General features: G+C 43.5%; 1 protein-coding gene across 8 annotated transcripts in view; it reads left to right on the plus strand.

Annotated features, from left to right (window-relative positions):
• The window catches only part of LOC100679558 (beta-4C adrenergic receptor), an 87556-nt gene extending 69382 nt beyond the window's left edge, over window positions 1-18174 (plus strand). For 7 of the 8 annotated variants that reach the window (XM_031926067.1, XM_031926071.1, XM_031926072.2 and 4 more), the window contains 4 exons: window positions 1489-1788; window positions 2785-3004; window positions 7059-7437; window positions 7520-18174. In XM_031926067.1, the coding sequence (XP_031781927.1) occupies window positions 1497-1788; window positions 2785-3004; window positions 7059-7437; window positions 7520-7819 (1191 nt within the window). In that variant the 5' untranslated portion in view covers window positions 1489-1496 and the 3' untranslated portion in view covers window positions 7820-18174. The remainder of the gene's footprint in view (window positions 1-1488; window positions 1789-2784; window positions 3005-7058; window positions 7438-7519) is intronic. The other variant, XM_003425028.5, reaches the window with a different exon arrangement.
• Window positions 18175-18255: the final 81 nt, after the last annotated feature.

Raw genomic sequence — 18255 nt, forward strand, 5'->3', positions numbered from 1 at the left:
TTTGCATGTATCACATTAATTTGCACACGTGCGCGCTCCGCGAGCGAACTGAAGTTTGTTTTGATCGTTAAACTTTAACGCCTTTAAAAACATTCGCGCGCGCAGACCGAGTCGTGTCTAATGGCCTCGCGAATATTATATTTTTGCGTTTCCACGAGTCCTGCGAAGCTTTCAATATTCAACCTCGACGCTGAATTCGAGAACAGCTGCTACTGCGAGTCCATTCGAAATTTTAATGAGTTTCAAAAAAATGCTTCGATTCACCAAAACCACAAAGCCCCTCGGCTTAACTCGCATATGATTAATTCGCCGCGTAATTTCTCCGATCGTGATTTAACTCGCATTATTGCGCTGCAGTGGTGCGCGTCTGTCTGGCGGCTTTTTAATGGAATTAACGCGCAGTAGCTGCGGCAGTAGGCAAACTTTGCAGCGCAGCCTCGCGCTCTCACTCTATACCTGCCTCGAAAAGAGCCGGGTTTGTTCAGCGGTGAGTGTTTGTAATGAACTGCTGTCGGGGAAGAGGCGAGACGTTTTTTTTTTACTCTTCTCGGGCGAGAGAGGCTGTTTCTGTTTCGTGATCCTTCATCAATTCGGAGTTGCAAAGTGACCTTATGCGTGGTTAATCTCGCTAATGGTGATTTAATTACGACATACTGTACGTTTTTGAAAGGACAGCTTTTCCGCTAACTGATGAGAGGGGCATTAGGTATGTATGGAGTGCAATTCAAATACACGAGAGTATATATGCATAATCGAATTATCGCCGATCGAACAATCAATCGGAATTACCCAATTCAACCTAATTCAATGTTTTTTAATTTCTGAATATTTGCAGCACTTCATTTTATTTCATAAAAAGCATATCAAAGGGGGGTTCTCAGAAATACTGCAGCCGGGTTAATCAAAGCGAGTAATCAAAGCAGTGATGCGGGCGTAATTTAAACATTCGTTCGATCATGAAATGCAGGAACAATTTTTAGGAAAAATAATACAGAAACTGAATAAGCATTTCCCTCGGGTCGAATAGCAGTGCGCGACGCAGATAGATTAAGCTAAAAGTAATTTCAACGAGCTGACCTTGAAACTTGCATATGCGCGCGGCGAAAAGCAAAAGTTTTGTAGTCGGACCTTTGAGAGGCTAATTTGCATGTCTTATCCGCGAGTTACGGAGGGAATTTCAGTTTTTACGGCAGTTCCTTAAACTCGAATCGCTGGGATCGGGGGAAAAATTGCTTTTTCCAAACTTGCCGCCGATGCCACGTGTGAGCGGCGTCGGGGTAAGTACCGGCCCGCACGTTTCGTCTGGCAACGGACGGCGCGTGTAGTGTGCGCGAGAGGTACAACGCCGAAAATCGATAATCACTACTTTATGCGCCGTCTATGCCACCCCCCCCCCCCCTTGCTTGCGTTTCAGTGCTTAATATCAAAGATTATTGCGAGCAGACAAAGGACAGAATAACAGGAGACGAAATAACTATCTGATTGCAGGTGCAAGGATGAACGTGAGCACGACGATCCGCACAGCGACGACGACGGCCCGGGCCGCGTTGTCGGGCCTCGGGGTGACGAGGATAGCCGACGTCCTGAACGGCGTCGACTCGGACCTGTCCTTCGAGGAGGCCAAGAACTTGGCAGACGGCAGCCTCAACATCTCGCCGGTCACCCTCTCGTCCGACTGGTCTCGAGTCGTACGGCTGCTCATGCTCGCTTCCCTCGCCGTCGTCGGCAGCGTCGGCAACGTCTTCATGATATCCGCCGTCATGGTCGAGGACCATCTCAAGAAACGAGGTGAAAATTCAAGCTCCTGCGCATTAGGCGGCAATTATGAAACTTACGCGTGGGACGAAATTAATTTAGCCGCTTAGCATTCAAGTCGCACGTCGACTTTAACTTTCCTGCAAATTATAACATCTCCTCGAGCTTCACTGGATCTTTATGACACTCTCGCTTGAATTTTATGAAAAATCCTGCAGAAGCGGGAAAGAAAAGCGAGTCGTTCAAATAAAGCAGTATAGCGGAAAGCCTCGAGCCGAAAATCGCAAAGCTATCCGCGCTAAGCTCTCGAGGCCCTCTTCCTATCTCGGCTCGTGCGCGGCTCCACCGGAAGCGTATATTTACCTCTGATACGGCCTTAATTTTCTCCTCACGTGTCTCGTTCATCAAAGTCCTCGACCGAGTTGTTCTCGATCCTCGCTTGCGCTTGCGAGTGTAAACGGAAAAACGCTGACCTTTTTCATATGTAATACACGGACGGAGCGCTCGCCCCGCCGAGAAGCGTGTAATATCGTTCGCGACGCCGGAAATCCGCTTTTACGCGCCGAGTTTTTCCCCGAGGCTCGTAAAGCCGAACGAACTATAAACCGGCGTGTGTGTGCGTGTGTGTGTGCGACCCTCTTCCAGAAAATATCTTCCGCGTGCGTACATATATATATATATATATATATTCGCTTCGTTATTTCAGGAGTGTTTGCCGCGAGCGACGGGAGCCTCTTTTCGAGTGCGCGCTGATGTTGTTTCCTTTCCTTCCTTTTTCTTTCCTCCCCGAGTTACGCGCGGGTTAATTAGCCGGGGCGTCGGGCTGTGCGCGCTCGTAAAAAATTATACGGGCTGCCCTGAGCCCTGCCGTATTTTTTTTATATCGTCGCGCGGTCGCTTCTGTATTTGTATTTTGGAATAAATCTCGGAATTTTGAGTAAAAAAAATATAACCCGCGCGCGTATTTCGGTCATATATCGAGCCAACATTACATTGCAATGAAAAGTCGTGGATCTTCCGTTATTGCAGGCAACGCATTCCTGGTGAACGTGGCACTGGCTGACCTGCTCATCTCGGGCATGGTGATACCGGCTTCGGCCATTCTGATACTGGCCGGTCACGAAGAGTCGCCGCGAGGCATATGCAGCTTCGAGTGGACCCTCGAGGCCCTCTGCTTCCTCGTCACGGTTCTCACCCTCGCGGCCATCGCTGTCGAGAACTACATGCGGCTTTGCTGGCCCATCGAGAGGTTCGTTATACGCTTATTGATATATCTTATATATATAGAACTGTGTACGTCGTGCTGGGGTAATATGGGATAGGTTTCGCCCGAGGCGAGGTATATATTGCATATAATGATAATACTGAGCGCGTTATTTTGATGCAGGGAGAGGATAAAGGCGCAGCTGAGTTTTGAGTTTCGGATTATGCTAATCCGAGCGTTATCGAGCGGATGTTCGCCGGTGCAGTGCGAGGCGCATTATATTTTTCCATAGCATAATATTTTACACTCCACATCCCCCCCCCCCTCCGCAGCGATAAGCCGAAACAACGAAAGCATATATAAAATAATTCCTTGTCCCTGATATAACAAATCCCTATAACAAATGACGCGAGGAAGTCGCAGGAAAATAAATGACTCGCGGGGAAGAAAAAGCTCAGCGAGTTTCCGGCCGGCGTCGCCGATGTAAAAATTACACGCATCCGAGCGTCAGTTCGCTCGGGTAAAATGTGGTCAAGCGTTATCGCGCTGCAACATGACTTGCCACGATGCAATCGGCCATTCCTTCCTACAGCGCACACACTCTCGCCGCGCGGCGTCGGCAAACGGCTTCTTCCACTCCGATTCATCCCTTGAATTGATGAGCTGTTGCCGACGTATAGCGAAGCGGCGTAATAATACACCGCAGCGCAGCTTTGGCATCCTCGTGTTTCCGAGGTTTTAAGTTATAAAAAGCAATGTAAGTTAGCGTTGTTTTTTATTGTTATTGTTACTAAAATACAAAGAAAGAACTCATCTTCTCGGTAAACACGCCAATATTGGGGCATTGCTCCGCATCGCGTATATTATACGTATACGAGCCTTGAAGGGCATGATTGAAGGTTTATGATTCATATATACACACACACGCCAACGTAAAAGCATAGCTTCAATCGAGTCGCAATCGTCAGCGAGCAATCAGTGTAATATCCATGTAAATCGAGCCGGCAATTTCGAAATCACGCCAACGTCTCCATTATCTCCCTTGTTAGAGCGTATAGCCGTGGAATTTCAAAGATTTGCAGGGGTCGACTGTGTATATAGTATATAGGCAACCCGAGAAAGTTTGCCCGATTGAATTACCCTGTAATTTAAGGCTAATCTTAAATTGGGCCTCGCCTCGCGAGAGAATGTATAGGTGCAGCAGTCTCTGAGGGAACGCCTCTAATGGAGGCGCGCATATCTGTGTACACGGCAGCTGTGCCCCGAGGCACGTTGCGAATCGTGTTTTATCTCTCGCCGATACAGGATATCACGCTGTGTTTGTGTGTATGTGGGCTATACTGGTTATCCGAGAGCGATACTGGCGATCATTGCTGGCGTGGGACGAGTATAGGATATGTAGATAGAGGCTTAAACGCCTTCTATTCTGCTGCCGAGATGAGATAAGGGTGCAGGGAATGGGATAAATTTAACTCATTTTGATTTTTATATTACGGGCCACTGTGAATCTACGTCAATCGTTGATAACTGTGCAAAATCATTCCAGCCAAAAATTCACGCCCATTTCATATACGCTCCTGTCGCAGAAAAAAACACTTGCTCATCTCGGCATGTGCGCGCATTCTCTCAAAGTTATACACGCGACGGGCAAGTACTTACCAGAGACAGACAGAGAGGTGGGGCGGGGGGGGGGAGGGGGGACGTGTCTCAAAATGCTTTTTGCCGTCTCTATAGCGCGCACTCGAGCTTATTATGTCTATAATACCTCTGGCGCCGGTCCAACCTTGATATTCCACCGAGCTCGCACAATAAACGGCAAAAACTGGGTCGTACACCGTTTCTTCTGTTGCACGAATTCCGTTAACTTTCGAGTCCTGCGCTTATAACGATATTCGGGTACACGTAATAGGATATCCGTACAAAAAGGGCCGCGCAGACAGCACAGATGGCCAACTCGTCAGCAGCATCCTTAATTAAGTCCATCATAGTCTCGCGCGGGACCGAACAAAAAGGAAAAGATCTATCTTTCTCCATTACGCTCTTCCCCTCGGTCGCCTATTCTGAAACCTAAAATTCCTACGATATAGAGTCAACTCGCCGACATAACCGGAATAACAAACGCTGAGGCTTTTTCAACGGCAACCAATATACTCGCACAATATGCTCCGCTGGAAAATCATTAAGCTCACGCGCGCGAATGGATTTTCATTAAACGAGCGGTCACTCGCAGGCATAATTGCAGCGCGGCTGCGCTTTTTTTTCGCGCAGGGCTCGCCATTATATTATACGCTCGCCTGGCGTTGTTCCATTGTTTTCGAGTGCGGATTTGCGAAAACAAAAATGTCACGCCGCTGCATCGCGCTGGGATAAATCGAGTGTCAGTCCGCTGTCAAGTTTTTATTTATATAACGAACTTTTTTGAAATTCAAATTGTTCGACTTGCATTGATCGAATGCGATGCACCTCTTCGTCATGTATATCTATGCAAGGCTTCCGCCCTCGCCATTAGCCATCCTCGATACTCCGATTCCGCCCCTGAGCGCGCGAATAGTCGAGTATATAACGTATAATAACAGAGAGAGAGAGGGCAAATTCCGAACGCGCGCGGGCTTCGCATTCATGCAAATAATTGTGTCCCTCGCGGACAAAAGTATGTGCAGCGAGACTCCCCATTGGCCATCGTCCGTGAACCCCGTGCTCGATATCTCTCTCCGTCGGATCTATTGTGCGCGCTACGAAGTTTCCACGGCTTCATTAAATTCGAAAAGCGTTACAAGAGCTGAGTATAGCGGAAAATTCGTTTGCGCGCGAGGCTCCATTACGCTGAGCGATATCTCGTCAAATTCGTTAAGTGGCATTGTAGCTATCTATGTGTACGGCGAGACAATAATGCCGAATTATTCAACGAAAGCTCTTGCTCGGGGATCAAAGTCCCGTTGTCACATAGCGGCTCTTGCGAAATATTCGTGGAACGTCTTGCTCACCGACTTTCCGCCGCGCTCCGGGCCAATTATAGGGAAAAGCGTTAACGAAAGAGCGTCTTTAACGGCCCCGACAATGTGACACAGCGCCGGAAAAGAAAAATATCAGATCTCGCGGCCGGCGGACAAAAGAAGGCCACGCTTACCCGAAAATTAAAAGCGATAAAATTTTATTCCCCCCGCAATAACTCTCTCGACGCGCGGGGGCCTGTATAGCTACGGGAATTCATCCGGGCCGTCTCGACATTTCACTTTACAATAGTCTCCTAAAAGCTCTTCTCTGAAAATAATCTCGCCGCGAACGTCCTCGTAAAGATCGGTGCCATTCATTCGACATGTGTGTATATATATATCTCGCTCCGCGACGCAGCCAATAATAAAAGAGCCGCGTAATTTCCATCCGCGCGGGGAATGAATTCCGCGGATATCGGGGATTCCCTCGATTCTCTCGCTCTCTGTGCACGCGAGATTTACCATGTATACGCCGGCTCCCTCAACATCGTCTTGCGGATTCGTCACAATGGTGTATATACACATCGCGGCGCGAGTCCCTCGAGTAATTAGACAGCCAGAGCTGAGGGCTGGAGAAGGAGAAGGGGCGGCTCGAATTAACCCTTGGCAGCTCTGATTGAAAGGACGCTATATGTATCGATCGCCGCGCTGCACTTTCATTTAAACTTGCCCGACTAGAGGCGCGATAGCTCTCGCGGTTTATGCCAAAGTATAGTTGCCTTTGGCAGACAAAGTAGGAGTAGGCGTTATTATGATGGGAAATACACGCTCGGGTTTTGGAGGAACATCGCAGGTGAGAGATGGGTCGTTGGATCGTTGCGCTTCGAAGTGTTTATCGATCTGTGATATTCTAGAGCGTAGTTGCTCGTACTTTGATGACGCGGGAATTTTATTTTCTCTCGTAATAATAGAGTTCGAAGGAAGCTAAAAGTAGTCGTCGGTCTACATGCTAAAATGAATGGTTCGATTTTTCGATGAATTCGATGAATACAGTTGGGCCAAGTTTGTCAGAGGAAGCCTAGCTAAGGAAGAATCTCGTTAAACGAACGAGAGCTCGCAGCGATTAGAAAAAATGTTCATCTTCCCCCATCTTTCTGTCCACAAAGCAGATACGGCATCCTGACGACGAGTCGAGTGACGGGGGCGATCCTGTCGGTCTGGCTGATCGCCTCGACGGCGGTGGGCCTGCAAACGTCCCTCGAGCTGGGCCCGAACCTCTGCAACATCAACTGGCGCAAGCCCTTCACCATGACGACCAACACGACGGGCATAATGAGCGCCTCGATCATCGTCGGCGCCCCGATGTTCTTCACGATCCTGGTCTACGTGCGCCTCATCATCCGCGTTCGCGGCTCCATGCGCGGCTCCTACAAGCCCTCCGTCGCCTTCAACTGGGACTACGAGCTGACCAAAGCCAACATGTACAGCTTCTTCTTCTTCGGGCTCTTCTGGATGCCTCTCGGCGTGGCTTTCTGCATCAGCGTGGTGAGATGTCACTCTTTTCCTATGCTCATATAATAATGGAGTGCGAGGCAGGCAAGAAAAGGTCGAAACGAAATCGTTGCAGGTGCGCCCGGTGAGCCCGAAAATAGTGGTCTACCTCGCCTGGTTCGCCCTCTCCAAGTCGTGCTTCAACAACCTGCTCTACTGCGTGGCGGATCGCCACTTCCGCAGCGCGTACGTCAAGCTCTTCCACTACTGCTGCTGCAAGACCACGGTGAGCTTCTCGCGGCGCACTCGGGGCGACGGGGGCCGCTCTTCCGGCGACGTGCGTCTGAGGGTCCACATCATTCACTCGTACGCCTCGCCAGCCTCCGGCAGACCGGCCGTTGCCAGGCCCAACGGCCGCGACGTCTACGAGTTGTAGGGATATGAGTACAGCCGGCTGCCCGTCGTTCATCAGCGCCACTCCACCGGGGACTGAGATTGCGACCGATCCGTCCTCCGCTACGAGCTCGGCGGCGGCGACGACGACGACGACGACGACGAGTCGCGCAGCTACTCCGAGGACTCGATGGTCTGAGGCGACTGGAGAAGCATATGCGTACGTCTATAGGTATATTGCGTAAATCTGTCTGCGTGTACTCCTCTGCTGAATTTTCATTCTTTGTATCCTGGACTCCGCTGTGCTTCTCCAGCTCGTCTTGATCCCGTTCCGATACCGATTTACAATGGCTGAACGATTAAAAGTGCTTGTACGCGTTTTTTACAAGATCGATTCCAGAACCATTTTTTACTCGAGGAGATTCATTTACCCTGGCGATCTCGGAGAAGACGAGACAGATTTCCGATCACGAAGCACTGACGAAATGACTGCACGCGCACATTTCGACTGTGTAAATTTTCAAATGTTCCATTCAAAGGCCATATTATCATGTACTCTTTAGATCGATGTCTAGTCAAAACTTTGAATGAATCGCTTGAAAGCAGTTTACTGCCGCGCAGGCAAGCGAGACGGTACAGCGTCATCTCCTCGGTGCCCCGGACGATCGTCTTTTTATATATTCTACTTGCATTGCCGCAGACTCAGTATGGCATAATATATACGCTGCATTTTTTGACTATACTATATATTTTATAACCTCAAGCTCGCGCCCTCGAGCGAGATTGATCTTTGAATTATATATAGGTGAGTTGTTTTTTAATGATATTATTCATCATGACTGTGCCGCGCGCTGCAAGTAATGCGGAATCGTCACCCGTCCTCGTTAATTTTGCCTCGACGCGCCAAGCCAGTGCTGGATCATCGATCAAACGCGCTTGACTCGTGGAAAAAGTACAAAATTCAGAGTGTTCTCCGGAAGAGCTCATTCTTCTTAGCCGGAACCTCCGAAAACATTTATCTGCCCAAAAGGATCGTTCATAATTCACGCGCTCTCTATCTCTCTCTTGCGATATTTTACAACTTTCCTCGCCCCCGCCTGGACGCTTACCAAGAAAGCGCGGCACTTACGCAGCTTTATTGATACGAGGGATCGCACACTTTTATTGCGCCAATAATTTCTCGAGGACACACGCGACAATGCAAAGAATGTAGCTTCACGCGGTTTAAATTACTTTCCCTCGGACGAAATCATCCTTTCAGTCATCGCCGCCAATGTGCGTATATAGGGGACTTTGTCGCCCGTGAAAAACGAGCCTGCGAACTTCACTCCGCAGAGAAGAGGACCTTGAAAGTTTTCGCGTTGTATTGTCTCGGAATAGTTTGCGAAACTTGGAGGGACTAATTAATGGCCCTCTAAAAAAACTGAAATGAGAAATCCACCGCAGGAGCGCACTCGCAATATTTTACGACTTCCGATGTATATTTACGCGCGCTAAACGAGCGCAACGGTCAAGGGAGTCGCGCACCGTGTCGTAAAGCCGCGGCCATTAAAAGTCCCGTTTACGACTGCTAGAAATGTTGACTTAATAGAAAACGCGCGATCAATGCGCTTCGCCCTGGAAAACGAGCGCGACTATATACCCCTTTGCGTTTCCAGAGAAAATTGTAATATCCGCCGCAACGGGAAATAAAGCAAAGCGAGATTTATATTGCAAAAGTATTCTTTGAAGGAGAAAATCTATTGCGGAGAAGAGGTTTGAAAGAGCTGGCTACTTAGCACTTGAAAAGCTTTTTATAGTTACTTCACGAGCGAAGCATGAATTTTCAACGGATTGGTTTCAAGGAAATAAGCGATTTTACAGTTGCGAGATGCCGAGGCGCGAGACTAATGAAAAGCTAATATTTGCTCGTGGCTCCTCTGTAGATCCTCTATTATTCCGCTGCGTCAAGTTTCACTCTAGTCCGCGAAAACCGAATTTCGCGACATAATTAAAAAAGTAGGTAAAAACTAAACATTTCCACGCAGGATTCGCGAGCAGGGAACAGACGAGAAGAACATCTCAGACTCTTCTCCTGCGAAAACACGCGAGGAGTCGAGCTCCGCAATACGCTAATGTAATTGGACTGTAATTACTTAATGAGAGACGCTCGGCCGTGTTTTATTACAATGGGTTATTATGGGGTGAAGAATTCGACCTTAGATTCCAGCCGAAAGGGACGGGAGACGGAAAATATTTCATTGGAGTTACTTTGGGAGATTAATGATAGTCGGAACTCTTCTCGTCAAACTGTGATTTTTCGTGCGAAACTTTTCGCCTTCAAAAATTCGAATCGCTACACCCGTCACACTGGCTCCGCTGTATTAACTTAATTGAAATAAAGATCTGTCGCTGGGTTGACCTACATAGAGAGCGAGGAATTCCTCGGGGAGCACATTACGCTTTATTGCTCTCGTAAAGAATTTTTAAAACCGTCGCGATACCCATTCTTAACGGAATGAAACTGCAAAAGTTCGTAGTTTATAAAATAAAATACATTCTAAAAATCACATTTATTTCAGTAAGCTCGCGCGTGTGCGCGTCCGGTTTCAGCGTCCGGCGAATTTTTCACCGGCGAGGGTCGATTCATTGTGACTCTGCTCGTTCTAGTAAAAATTTGATTTTCCCGTGGATAAGCGTTGGCGCGCACACAGTCCAGTGCACTCGACGAGTCAGAGAGTCGTAATTCCTTTTTATTAATTGCTCGCGCATCAAACGATTTTTTTTTTTTTAATCCTTCCAGCACTGGCGTCACTCGTTCGATGAGATGAAATTTTAATTAAAAGGCATTTTCATCCTTTTTCTCTTCCGCAACAATAGAAGGGGCAAGTCGTGATCGCGATTTTAATTTCGATTAATATCGAATCCTTTATATTTCCAGTCCATAATGTGAAAGTAAGCTCTATACGTCTTTATTAATCAAAGCAGTCTTCGCAGTGATATTGTTTCGCTACTTTATTAAAACTTTTCGATCGCGAGTATTTAATTGTGCGAACCAGGCATTTACGCGGCGGAAAACGGCCGCTCGCTTGTGGAAACAATACCGTTTAATCCGAGAGAAAGAGCGAGAGAGAGAGAGAGAGAGAGAGCGAATGAAAATAAAGACTCTTCATAAAATCCAAAGTACCTGTGCGGCGGTTGCTCGTTAGTCGAATCGAGATTTCCTTGTTCTCCCTCGCGAAGGAGCTGCCGCGTTGATATAACGATCTGGTATGCCTCGACTTTTGTCTTTGCGGCAGGCAGAGTTTCTGTGTGTAGCTGGTATCGAGGGAGGGAAGCACGAGAGGAGCTATAGGGTTGCAAAGAGTTGAAAGGAAACTACTGAGGGGGGAAGTTGCTGGCGGTGAAAAATCTCTTAGGAACGTGCTTATTTTCATTTCCTTTGACCTATCGCAGAAGCTTCTTGTTATATAGAAATTCACTGCGAGTAGAACTCCAGCGCGAATCTCGCTCCGAAAATGTTCACTACCACCCACCGCGTCACCAGCGGAAACCCTTCGCTCTTCTTCTTCCTCCCCGGAGAAAAGACTCAATCCTCGCGAGTACGTTCGTATAACTAGCAGCACACAGCCCTCGGCATTGTGTCACGAGCCGGTAGTTCAGACGCTGATTAAATGGCGAACGCGGTGATGTTTTTTTCTCTCTCCCTCTCGCAGGGATGTGGATAATTGAGGAAAATGGATGAGTCTTCTTCTTCCTCTTCTTTTACTGCGCTCGCGGCGACTTTTGTTTCTTCGCGCTGCAGCTGCGCTGCTCTTAACGCTGTACTTCGCGCGACGCGTATTTACGCCCTCGCGAGCTAAGTGCTGTTTTAATTTCTCCCGTTAGAACAACGAGTATTTAATTTTTAGCGGAAATTCTTCTTCTTCTACGAATTAATCAAGCCGAAATATAACGTTTTAATTAATAATCCTCGAAAATAAAGAACGAGCGTCGATCGAAGGGCTGCAATGAGCGAGCTAGTTTCAATGATTCAGTAAGGCGCAATAACGTCCTTCGCTAATTTGCATTTTAAAGCATCGACCGAACCGATAATAAGCCTAATACCTCGGCGACGCTCGTCAATTACCAACATAGTATACAGTTCCGCAAAGTCATTCGGCTGTAAAGAGAGAAAAAATCCATAAGCGCACTATCTCACAGGCTCGACGGCAGCGGCCGCGCGTGACGCGGTTAACCGATAATGACAGTGAGTTCCCCCCTCCCCCTCGATCGCGACAGCCTCTAATTTCGCAAGCAACTTCTCCTAGTAATTTGGTACAAACCCACGATCGCTTTAATAAAGCGACGGGTATTCGCGTAGATATATGTTATAATGTAAAGCAAGTCGCACACGTACTGTGAGGGGTGGCTATCTCGAGTTTTGAATTTGTTTCCCATGACGAGTGCACGAATGAAAGAACCGTTTTTGTTTCGTTCTTTTTCAAGGAGTGTGCATCTTTGCCGTTTTTTGTCCATGAGAGAGAGAGAGAGAGAGAGAGAGTGTGATGATGGAGGATCGCGCTGCTTGTGGCGGGAAGTTTTGTACTTGCGAGAAGTTTCGCGGTTGCGATATGAGATATGAAGGATCGGCTGCTCCGACTGCGGAATGCTAATGGCGCAGTGCGCTGCACGAATATGATATTTGCGTTATTTTTGTCCGATTCGCATACAGGGGAGAGCTCTGTATATGTTTTACGTGTTATTATTATATATCGAAGTAATTTGTTATGATAATCGATAGCAGTTGTCTAATATGTGTTTGGTGTTTGGCGTTTCGAAGGATCCTGTACTTTTATGTATTGATTGTACAGGCGCACTCGGTCATAGTGTAGTCGTTAAATTTAAGACGTCGCGTTATGATTTGTACATAAATTTTATCTCCTGATCATTGAGTTTGCGTGATTGGAATCCTCAATCGTCACAGCGCCGCAACTCCGTATAAAAGTATAGTTTCGCTGTTATTGCGAAAACGAAATGCATTTGTAACAATATCCAGTCTACATTTTGATATACCGATCGATTTTTACAGTTTTTCTCTTAATTTTGTTCATTTCGAACGATATAGAACAAGCACTATGCGCGCAACAGCTTCTTACTTTCGTCGAAGACATATCTCGTATTATCTGCGCGCTGCCGATCAAAAAGCGACGAGCGCGAAAAACACCTATATAGACGGAAAAGAAAGTTGCGCTGTAAAACAATGAACACATACAACTGACATATATGGATTCCTTATTGCCGACAGATATACATACAAAACAAAACTATATAAGCCTGTACGAAGTATAAGAATAGAGCGCTCGACGATTGTAAATAACTCTTCCTATAAGCATATATATATTATTATATACGAGTATATACATGGATATATCATTGTTGTCTAAAAATATAAAAGTATATGAATATAATAAGAAACGGTTGCCACGGCGTAACTCTGTATCATATGCACACGATGTACGTACACACTACTGAAAATACCTATACAATATTACGAGCAGAATTAACAAAAAAAAGGCAACAACAACACACAAAAAAAATTGGAAAAAACGTTATTATGTACTAAACGCCTTCTGTCAAACTGTGATCACTCCGAGTAACGGTTATTAATGTCTTAGATTGTGATTTTTAACGATGAGGGGAGGAGACGGCGAGGCAAATATGTGCAAGAAGCCAAGAAGATGATCTAACGAAAAACAGAAACTATACCGAGGCACACAGCGTGTCGTCGAAGCTTTGAAAGAAAAAGCCGGTCTCTTGCGCGTGTTTTTGCGACGCTGTCTCCGTCTTTTTAGTCGAGGAAACCTCTGCCTACATTTTAGCTTGCTATATGCTATATACATATAAGGTATAACGGGAGCGAAAAGAAATTCTACGACGGGATATTACTATGTGCATCTACGGACTTCTAATTATTGCGTTCGTGCAGCTGTATTTATGTGTAAATGTCGTGAATGCTTATGTGCTAAGTGGACTCGCGTGAATGAGGCGTCGGAGGATTATGAGGCGAAAGGTCATCTTGTTTCCTGCATCTTGTGTTGTTAAAGCCATTATGGGTATAAATAAACTGCTTAATAGATCGCTCGATCGTTTGACAAGGTTAACGCTGATCGTGGAATAGCGTGCAAGTTTGCGATATGGTATACACACCTTGCGTATTTTAATGGACGAGACATATAATTGTAATTCGTTTTTTTATCTTAAACCGCGCGCCTTTTATTTCACATTATACAGGAGAACAGGCCTTTCCATCAAAGTCCAAGGCGACGAACGAGGTTATAGCTGTGTGAGAGACTGAATTCGTAAACAACGCTCGCGAGGGAGTATAGTTATTATATATAAACGTATGGATATAACGATAGTATGATATAATACTTGCATTGATGGGACCAGTATATGCTAGAATTGTATATAATGAAAAACAAGTATATAAAGTAAATGAGAAGTTTTAACTCTCCGTTATAACGCACGTACATATTAATATACGGATATTCCGACTCGCTGTCATTCCAAAAAGTGTATATTGTATAATTTGATTATGACGATTATTTGTAAAAATATTTGTGAACGAGAAACCCGTGCTTTCGCCGAGCGCGCACACCGATCAATATGCTGTAGCACACGTGTAAATGATGTTTCTGTATATGGCGAATCGATTGTTTGTTATACATATATATTATATATTCGACGATTTTCAATACACATCGTACGATGAAGCTACGACGAAGCGTTTGTTCAATGTGATAATACACTTCCACTTTGCGCGAAGTTTATTGAGTTTTAAGGGGACAGTTGTATTATATGTGCGAAAGAAGGTCATGCTACTGCGGATGCAGTGCACAAAGCAAAGTTGAAACATGTTACATATGGAATTCGCTATTTTTCCTTACTGTAATTTGTAATGTAATATTATACATGTTGAGTATACATTTTTGGTACGCGTACATTATTTTCGACGTTGAAGGGAAAATACTTGGTCTGGTGAAACGATACGTATGTTGCGAAGAATAATTTTATATATCATGTATGAGAAAATCAATATATTTCAAGTAACGAAACTGCCGTTTACTTACTACTATTATACATATGAGGAAAAACACAATTTTACTACATTATACCGCGCACTCGTAAAGAGGAAATCGCCGACTCTTCCAGTATTAATGGAACTCACTAACCAAAGAAAAAGAAAAAAAAGAATGTGTATAGTTATATTTTCCGAACTTTGTACTCTTGATATTTTTGATCAAACCTTATGTGAAAAACTAAAAGGGTGAAAACTTATAAACGCATACATCTGTATGAAATAATAAAATGGACATTCATAATTTTTGTAATCAAATGTGTAAAAATAAGTGTGTAATTATTCAGTTGGCTCACTGGCATTGACGAGTTGAGAAGAGACTGTCCCCTTAATTTATCCAAACTATAAAAAGCATTATTATATGTCTAAGGCGCTAAGACATTTTTTTTATACTCGTTCGTTGATTCTACACATACTTATTAACGAAAAATGCGGGAAGCTCAAAGAAGAGATGAGAGTCGAGATTGTTGTCTTTCCTTTTTTATATGAATTCTGTGATTTAGCAATTATTATTAATCGATGGCAGATTGAGAAATCGATGAAATAGAAGCCTAATATCCTAATGCTATCTAACTTGTTGTTGTATAGTCGAACGCGCTACCAAATGGTAATATTTCATTGTTCTAAATCTGCCATTGATCTAAGCTAAGCTGTACATTGTAGAAAGTAGACGTTAGATGATGATTTAGATGTAGATTGGCACAAGTGCTCTATTCAGCGTTTGCTAGAGTTCTCTTCTCACTGCTTATTTAAAACAGTCTGTTGAATCACTCCTCTATATTATGTTGTATCCAATAAATTTTAACAAAGTTACTATACAATTTTTTTTTATCTAAGCTTGTTTTTTTACTTAAAATATCTATGCAACGCTGAATGAGGCATTCTGTAGCTATTCGATAGTCCTAGCTTATTAGAACTTAGCATGGTATTTACAAAAATAAATGTGCTAGTCCATAAAATTTGAAAAATTATACTGACAAGAGGATTTATTTGACCATTCAAAGAGCGAATTATAAAAAATAAATGCCGAAATAAAGTATATAAATTACGTTCTTGAAATTACAAATAAATTCTATTCTTAGTATAACAAGTACAGTACAACCTTCCTTACATTAGAGTACATTCTTCTGCAAGTTGTTAGAAAATATCGAGATGAAATTAAGGTAAAAATAGCATGAGTCACTCGGAAAACAAAATAACAAAAAAGAACAAAAAAGAACAAAAAAGAACAAAAAAGCGTATAAGCGCAAAGTTTCGAAATATTAGATAAATAAAATAGGCCACAGACATTATACTTGCTCGCACACTTAGGCAGATGAGAATGGCAAGATGGTAAACAACATATGCGCAAACACGTTGGCAAATAAGAAAGAATAAATTTTTTACAAACCGAAAACGAAAGCAAAAAAAGACATGAAAATGTTCTCAAGTCGTGTTAAATTTTTTCTAAATCACGGGTAATACCAAAGAAAATAAATCCCGAAACTTCGAGGACCACGTATTAACAATAAAGAAGCCGATGACTTTCCTAAAACCTCAAGCTTAAAATAACAATACCGAATAAGAAGTGACTTGAAGTTTTGGACACGCGCACGAGAAGCGAAACTTTTTTGAACGTTATAAAAAAACTCTACACAAACGCGATGTCATTTGATATTGAACAAATGAAAAGTAATAAAGTATATATCTATCGCTCCTATCCTAACTACGTGTATTATATAACGCACTAAAGTAACCGTTTAACGCATAAGTGTGGCATATTGAAAGATTAAAAGGAAGCAGCATAGGTCAAATGTACGTGAATAATCAAAGTAATAACTAAATAATTAAAATGTCGATGTCGATGTCGTGAATCAGTAAATGTCCATGAAAAGCTCTATGATAAGAAAAAAACGTATAAACTTGCCTATACGTATATAACATGTACCGTCGACGAGCGAAAACCACAAATTAATATAGCTTAAAAAACGCTTCTCTTCGTAAATCGCAAAACTTATCGAATCAATCAAATGTAGCAGAATTACATTCGACAATCTTTTTAATTCTGTCAAACGAGTATCAGATATTGCCATCGCATACATAAGTACCTAATACACAGCTTCGATTCTAATTTTCAGAATAGCTCTGCAATACTTATATAATCCAAGCGCATCGTCAAATAACCTGACGATGGATAATTGTCAAACGCGCATGAATATAAATACATTACACATGCAACGTAAGCAAACTAAGCGCCTCTCTGCTGAAAAGTACTCAGTACACTATGAATAAGCGAGCAAAAGCTATAGGTATATCTATATGATAAAACGACGCAAAAAACAAAAGTAATGAACTTGCACAGCTATTATGATGTAAAAAATTTTAATTAAAAAAAAAACACAAAAAGTGAAGTCTGTGTAAAATGTGTCACGTAAAGCTAGTCAGTGTAGCAATATGTAAGACGATTAATAAGTATATGGTAAGGGTTTATATTACCGATAAACAACGCTAAAAAAATCTAAACGATCAAAGCGAAAATTCTTCTTGTCGGGAAGACCTGAAAATCGATAGGAGCGACTTTCGACCTGATCTTTTTAGCGTGCGGGCCATGCAAACAAACCAATAGTCGATGTGTGTCATTCTAAAAGTCTAGTTTGTAGCACCAACGTGATGATGTGACGTATATTATATGCGATATACATAATATGTTTCTATTACTATATATATATTATTATACAAAAGATAAAATAAATAAAGAGCAAAAATAATGAGAAAAAGCTCATGCCGCAGATGCGGTTACCAACTTTACAAAGCATACATATACAAATACATATACAATATATACATATACGTGAATGTGTTTATTTTGTACTAAATGTATTTCTCGTCGATGTATTTTTCGCGAACGCTGATGGTATATTTGGAGAGGAGAAAACGCGAGAGTAAAACAGTATAGAGCGGGAAAAATATAATAAACGCGTTACGTACGCCGATGGGATAAAAGGCGTGAAATAACGTGATAGTAAAGATGCGGATTATAAATTGTTAATCGGCTTAGCGCAAGGTACGAGAGTATAATAATTAAAATAATGAGGAGTTAAGCGACTCACACGCGCGATTATTATTATTATTATTATTATTGTGGAGTGAGCTGGATCAATGAGAGAGATAGAAAGAGAAAGAGAGTACTTAATAACTGAAACAATGCCCTGGCGTGCGTAATATATTATTTCAACGGGCTTATATTTTATCGTGAACTGAGGCGTGTCAACAATAGATTTTATAATGTTGTAATAAAATACTTCTCTTTGTACAAAACACCTATTCGACTCTTATTTTGACTAATTTTTTGTTCTATTATTTTCTATGCTTTTTTAAATCACTATCATTCTCGAATACAT

This window comes from Nasonia vitripennis, chromosome 1 (assembly GCF_009193385.2).
Source record: "Nasonia vitripennis strain AsymCx chromosome 1, Nvit_psr_1.1, whole genome shotgun sequence".
Taxonomy (NCBI): domain Eukaryota; kingdom Metazoa; phylum Arthropoda; class Insecta; order Hymenoptera; family Pteromalidae; genus Nasonia; species Nasonia vitripennis.